This window comes from Emiliania huxleyi, assembly GCF_000372725.1.
Source record: "Emiliania huxleyi CCMP1516 unplaced genomic scaffold EMIHUscaffold_25, whole genome shotgun sequence".
Lineage (NCBI taxonomy): Eukaryota > Haptophyta > Isochrysidales > Noelaerhabdaceae > Emiliania > Emiliania huxleyi.
The window spans coordinates 596,738-603,142 of NW_005200170.1; the positions used below are offsets into that span (position 1 = coordinate 596,738).

Here is a 6,405-nt window from a genome sequence, read left to right on the forward strand (position 1 = left end):
AAGAAAAAAGGGAAGGGGGGAAGAAAAAGGAAGGGAAAAGGCCCCGAAAAAGGGGAAGGAAAAAGGGAAAGGGAAGGGGAAGGGAAAAGGAAGGAAAAGGGCCAGAAAAGGGGAGGAAAAAGGGAAGGAAGGGGGAGGGAGAGGGAGGGAGAGGGCAAGAGAGGGAGAGGGGAGGGAGAGGGGAGGGAGAGGGGAGAAGCAGCTCGCCCTCGGTGTCGTTCATCACGGCGAGCGGCGTGACGGAGCCCTGGGGGCGAAGAGGCAGCGGGCGTCACACCGTGACACCCGACGGGCGGACGGGTCGATTCGTGTCGGCGATGGCGGCGGCCGTGGCGGCAGCCGGGACAGGGCTGCGGCGGTGGGCGGTGGCGGCCGTGATGGGAGGCGCGGGTGCGGGTTGGCGAGTGCGACTGCCTGGGCGACGCCAAGCTTTTCGGTCATCAGAGCCGAGTCGGCCATGCGGAAGTTGCCGCCCGAGACGCCGAGCAGCTGCGGCAGCGCCTTCATGTCAACCTTTGCGTCGTGCCGGACGGAGAGGAGGAAGAGACCCGCCTTCTTGTCGCGCACGACGAGGTTCTTGACAAAGACGCCCGGGCACTTGCCCTCGATTGCCTGCAGCCCGGCCTCGACCTGAACGCGGGCGGCAGGCCACCGCCTCAGGCTTTGTGCGGAGGGTGCGGAGGAGAAATACATGGTGTGTCGTATCGCGATGCAGGAGCGCGACAGCGCATGACGCGCACCGTCATCGCCGCGTCGTGCTCCACCATGGCGCTCGGCTTGATGCCGAGCTTCTCGAGCGCGCTCGTCACGGCCTCCACGCTCGTCATCCTGGCCTTGCTATCGCGCCCTCACTGTCTCTGTCCGCGTTCAGCGTCGAAGAAAAATACTCCGCTGCGCTTCTTAGTGCGGCCACGTGGGCATGCACGGCCGCAACGGGGCCATTGAGAGCATTCCAAAACATCTTTCGGATCCAAAAACCGAGGTCGAAGTCGCGCATGGCGACCTCGGACGTCCCTGCGTCCCTCCCGGATTGTTGGCCTGCACAAGCTTTTCCGGCAAACAAAAAGGAAAACAGGGGGTCCCCAGCACTTTGCGTTTCCGGAAATTTCCAGGGTGTTTGGTGCTCCATTCTGGAAACTCGCGAGTTCGAGTTTCCCTGAGTCTGAGAGCTGTTCTGGGGCAAAATCTGAGGCAAAAGTGAGGAAATCGGCACGATACCCAGGCGGTCGCAGGGTATTTTCCACTTGTAAAAGTGCGTAACGCAGCAAAGGGCGACCCGCACCAGTACGCCGGGCTGCCCCCATCTGAGGTGTGATGAACAGTCAGGCTCGGACTCGACACAGGCGCGGTCTGGGTGCAGCGTGGTTGTGGGAGAGTCCTGCAGCCGGCCCGCGCGAGTGTCGCGTGGGTCCGTCGAGTACGAGTATGAGCAAAACCACACCTATACAGCGAACTCGCACGAGCTGGGTTCGAGGAGGGCGAGTGATCCTCCAGAGGGGAGAGCAGCGGCCACGTCAGGGGCCGAGCCTCCGCTTGAAGACTTCCCTGAGGGGGAAGCCTGGGGAGCGCGCAACGACGGGAGACGTCGGGGCGGAATGCAAAACTAACCGGCGCGGGTTTGACATCCTGGACCGGCTCGAGTCAGATCTCAAGGGAACGCTCGAACATGATGACCTTCCAGGGTGGGGGGCAGCGACCACGATGTGGACTGCGGCACCGCCTGTGGACTTCCAACCGTTGGGAGCCTGGGAGAGCGAATCGGCGGGGACGCCGGGACGCACGACGCGCACACAACGGGCTCACCAGCCCGTCCGAGGCACGCTCTGACGGAGCGTCTGACCATAACTTCAAATCCGCGCGCCCGCCCGCAGCAATTGGAGCACAACGGCGAGCGCGGGCGGCGACCATCAGCTCACAAAATCCTGCTCGTGCAGGGGGGCCGCGACCCTGTCCTTCTCCCACCCTTCGCGGCTTGGGGTGCGTGTCCGTTTTATTTTATTTGTTGTGCCTTTCCTGTTTCAGCCTCTCTGAGAGCCTCAGGGGAAATACCTCCTCCCTTCCCTCTGCATTGCAGGCGACGGCGGGGGGCGGGCGGGCGCTAACCAGTCCACGGGCAACTACGTGAAGGAGGTTCAGGACGACCACTCGCCGCCTGGGTCGCTCGGGGCGCGCGGCTCCGTCGAGGACCGGGCGCGCCCCAGTGGCGGCGGTGGTGGCGGACGCGGTGGAGCTGGCGAGGCGGGTGGCGCGGGCAAGAGCACGGCGGGGGGAAGCGAGATCGCATCCGCCGCCCGAAAGGTGCCAGTGTCGTCGTACCTCGCGATCACATCGGCGATGCGCTGCGCGTTCGCCGCGCCAAAGTAAGCGTTGCCCAGCGGGCCGCTGGCGCCGGCGTTGGTTGCGTGGTCGAGGTCGATGTAGTTGACGTATGCACGCACGCCGGCGTGCGCTGCGAGCGCCGCGTGGAATCGGCGCGAGTGGGCCTCCATGCGCGTGTTACCGCCCCTGCCCGACCACCTGTTGGTGATTCCCATCGTGATGTGCTCGCATCGCCCGTCCGCCGACTTTTCGCGCCACGCGTACGCTGTCGCACCGGGCTGCAGGTCGCAGACGGCGCCGCTTGTGGGGTCAAGTTGCAAATAGAACCCCGTCGAAGGCGCACCGCTGACCTCGCTCGTGAGCTTGGCGAGGCCGAAGGCGTCGAGCGGCGTGAAGACGAGGCTGCGCTTCTTCTCGGCCACGCTCCACTCGGAGCCCCAGCCGTGGCTGCCCGACGTGAGCTGCGCTGCCGAGTTGACGCCCGTGTTGGCCATCAGGTCCTGCAGCCATGAGCGCGTCGTGTACGACGCGTTGCCCCAACCGAGCGCCGCGCGCGTCGGCGCCATCAGCGCCTCCACCTCCGTGCGCCCCATCTCGAACGCGGTGCCGTAGAAGCTCAGTCCGTTCCACTGGTCGTACTGCAGCCGTACGTGCAGTCGTCGCTCACTGTGCTCGAGCAGGTGCGACTGCCAGTGCGCGAACACCGCGGCGCTCACGGCATACCGGTACGTGAACGACGTCACGAACGACGGCCGATCGACCAGCCGAAAGTGGAACGCGGTCGCCACGCCTGGGAACTGGCCGCCGCCGCCGCCGCGCGCCAACCAGAAGAGGTCGGCGTGGTGCGAGGCGTTTGCCGTGACTCGCTCGCCAGAGGGCGTGACGAGCTCGACTGCCAACAGCAGGTCGGAAGTCAGCCCGTGCAGCCGCGTCATCCGCCCCTTGCCGCCGCCGAGGACGAGCCCCGCGATCCCCACCGTGCCGCACGTGCCGCCGGGCAGTGCGAGCTCGTAGCCGTCCAGGTGCACATACACCTGCCCGAGTGTGGCGCCCGCCCCGATCGCAGCAGTCTTGGTCGCTGGCGACACCGACATTTGCCGCATCGCGCTGACGTCGACGATGAGGCCTCCGCCGCAGTACGGTTCGCACGTGTGCCTGCCGAGCGAACGGCCGCAGACGGCCACGCCGGCCGATTTGGCACACGTGACTGCGGCGAGCACATGCGCGCTCGAGGTGGCGAAGACGACCGCCGCGGGCGACGGCTCGAACCGCGCGTTGCGCGCCGAACGGTCTGAGCTCCAGCGCGACCCGCCCGGGAAGTTAGCGTCCAGCGCCGCCGCCTGGAGGCATGGGCCGAGCTGGCGCGTAGCCGGCCTGGTTGGATTGTACGAGTCGTCCACGATCGGTGGGCGAGTAGGAGGGGACGGCGGCGACGGACATTCGGCGCAGGCGCCGCAGCCGGTCCAGGAGCAAAGCTCGTCCCAGGGATTGGTCCTGCTTTCGCAGTGCCCCTTGCACGTGGCCGGCGGTCGCGGCGAGGGCGAGGGCGAGGGCGCTGACACGGGGACGTAGCCCGGGCAGCACGGCGCGCATCCACCGCAGCCGCTCCAGGTGCACTTACCGTCTCCTGCCCATACCTGCGTCTTGGAGGTGCAAAAGCCCTCGCACTCACCGCGGTCCAGGCAGAGGCCAGAAGCCCCAGCCGAGCACTCGGCGCAGCCGCTACACCCGTCCCAAGCGCACTTGTTTGGCCACGGCTGCGGCTTGCCGGGGCAGAATTTTGCACAGGTGCCTGCCCCAGCGGGCGGCGGAGAGGCAAGGCACTCGGAGCAGCCGGAGCAGCCGTCCCAGCTGCACTTTTTTGACCAAAGCTGCGTCTTTCCGGGGCAATGGCCGTCGCAGGAGGTGCCACTCACCTACACAGGGACAGGCGCCAGAATGGCTGTGTGACCGTCACCGCCCGTCTTGCGTCCACCCATACCGCGCTGGTGTCCCAGTCATTGGTCGGACTGTGTTTCGCCTTCCTATCTACGTATGTTGACATTGAGGTGATGAGGAGTCAGGCCGCGCGGCGGGACGGACGTAAGATAATGAATCGATGATGCGATCAGGCGTAACAAGCGCGATTGCAAAGGGGTGGAAGAGGGTCTGGCCACCGCGGGGCGAGGGAGGTGGTGGGCCAGATGCCGGATCCGCTGTGCGCGTTCGTCGGTCAGGGAGCGGCGCTGACCGGTCCGCGGCGGCCTGGGCGGCCAGAGTGAATGAACGGTGTCGTGACGCAAGGCGGCGGTGAGGCAGACAGTCTATTCGGTACCTCGAGGACAAGCGCGGCCAGCACGATACCGAGGAGCAACTTGGTGTCAACACTCATGAACTCATCGCATTTTCATCGTTTTGCCGTTCCCTTCGTGGTAGTTGTATTGAGGGCTTTAGAGAAAAACCATGCGGCGGGTGGCGTGGCGTGGGTGGCAATCAATTAGTCGGCGAGGGCGACGGGGGCAAGCAAGGCGGTGGTGACGGCGGCGGCGAGGGCGGCGGCGCGGGGGTGGCGACGGCTAGTGTGGCAGCGGCGAGGATGGCGGCCCGGCGACTCTCTCTCGCGCCATCGCCACCCACGCGCCACCACCGTCACCCACGCCGCGGCCACCGTAGTCACCACCGCTCACCACCGGCTTTGCATCCCCCAGGACGCCTTCCCTCTGCGCAAGAGCAACCGTTTAAGCCAGAGAGCGCGATTGTGCTTGGGATTCGTCTACACTCACCGAGACCCGCCAGGCCGCACCTCAGACACAGCTGAGTTTTGATCGCCACTGTCTCACAATTACGTCTTAGGTTGGCTCAGCATGGTCTCTAACGGACCTGAGAGACGACTGCACTCAATCAAGCAGCGGCTTGTGGCGTCTCAAACCCCGCCCTGCGCCACGTCTCATTGTGGCTCAGCACCTGCGACACTGACACTCAGCACTGTGACAGCAGAGAGACGCAGAGAGACGGAAAAAATCTTGCAGCAAACATGCAAGTGAGACAGCTCGAGGGACGAGGGACGAAACACCCCCGTGTGACGCGTGAGACATAGAGAGCGTCTCACCAAAATTTCCGTGTGTAACACACCGTGCAAAAACCAAAAGAAGCAAATTACGCGTGTGTTAATACTCGTGTCTTCGGATATGAGTTTGACTCACGTTTGCGAGAGTCGGTCCCTCCGAGAGAGCTTGAACCGCCCGACCGAGGGCGGAGGCCGGAGCGCTGCCGCCTGCGGCGCTCATCACTCGTCGGGCACGGCACGGTACCAGACCAAGGACACGTGCCGTGGCTCCGAGGTGAGGGTGGGCGAGGGTCCGCGGCCGGCGTAGCGCAGCTGGCCGCCGCTCTCGAGCCCATCGTACCGGTAGGAGCCCGTGCTGCGCGACCGCTTGGTGAAGTGCCTGCGGCTGAGCAGGTCGGCCCACCAGTGCGCGCCGTCGTTGTACACGACAGCGGCGACGGCGTACGCCTGAGGCCCGGGGCGGGGGAGTAGGCCGGGGAGAGCGGGCAAGCAGAGCAGGCGGCGCAGGTTGATCTCGCATCTCTGCCGCAATCTCGGCCGTATCTCGCTGCGATGGCGCAAGGGCGGACCGTGAGCAGCGTGTCGACTGGGCAGCTGAAGGGCGTCGGTCCGTACTCGAGGCCTGCCAGCGGCTGCACCGTGGACGCGGAGCGAAAGGCCGGCTCGTCTGCGGCAGGCGTGAGCGGCAGCGTGTGCACCGGCGCCAGCCGCCCACCGCTCCTCACCACGCCATGCCTCCGGTTGGAGCTGGCGTCGGGCGCCGGCGCGAATGAGGCGCCGCTGGGCTGCCGGACGCGGCGAGGCCGCTTGTTCATGCGCTCGGGGAATGCGGGCGTGGCCAACGGCGGCGGAGCCGGAGCAGGGGCGGGAGCTGGGGCAGCGGGAGCTGGAGCGGCAGCGGGAACGGCGTCAGCCGGCGGCTCGCTCGAGCGCTGCTGGCGAGGGCGCCGAGAGCGGACGTCGGCGAGGCGCGAGGGGAGGATGGACGTCGCGTCGTACTCACGATTCCGCCACCACCACCGGCAATTCCGGCGAGGGCG

General features: G+C 66.2%; 3 protein-coding genes across 3 annotated transcripts in view; all 3 read right to left on the reverse strand.

Moving 5' to 3' along the window:
* The window catches only part of EMIHUDRAFT_450395 (hypothetical protein), a gene marked incomplete at its 5' end in the record, with an annotated part of 5,050 nt that extends 3,425 nt beyond the window's left edge, over positions 1 to 1,625 (reverse strand). Inside the window, 5 exons of the mRNA XM_005778186.1 lie at positions 412 to 630; positions 741 to 833; positions 914 to 1,014; positions 1,090 to 1,304; positions 1,609 to 1,625. Of these exons, the coding sequence (XP_005778243.1) occupies positions 412 to 630; positions 741 to 833; positions 914 to 1,014; positions 1,090 to 1,304; positions 1,609 to 1,625 (645 nt within the window). The remainder of the gene's footprint in view (positions 1 to 411; positions 631 to 740; positions 834 to 913; positions 1,015 to 1,089; positions 1,305 to 1,608) is intronic.
* A 507-nt stretch (positions 1,626 to 2,132) lies between these two features.
* Positions 2,133 to 4,690, reverse strand: EMIHUDRAFT_205969 (hypothetical protein; the record flags this gene model as incomplete). The annotated part of the gene is made up of 4 exons (XM_005778187.1): positions 2,133 to 3,030; positions 3,145 to 3,659; positions 3,957 to 4,235; positions 4,634 to 4,690. 4 exons carry the CDS (start codon positions 4,688 to 4,690, stop codon positions 2,133 to 2,135), a joined length of 1,749 nt encoding a protein of 582 aa, XP_005778244.1.
* An 894-nt stretch (positions 4,691 to 5,584) lies between these two features.
* Positions 5,585 to 6,405, reverse strand: part of EMIHUDRAFT_205970 (hypothetical protein) — a gene marked incomplete at both ends in the record, with an annotated part of 3,609 nt that continues 2,788 nt past the window's right edge. The window contains 2 exons of the mRNA XM_005778188.1: positions 5,585 to 5,812; positions 5,935 to 6,150. Coding sequence (XP_005778245.1) covers positions 5,585 to 5,812; positions 5,935 to 6,150 — 444 coding nt within the window. The remainder of the gene's footprint in view (positions 5,813 to 5,934; positions 6,151 to 6,405) is intronic.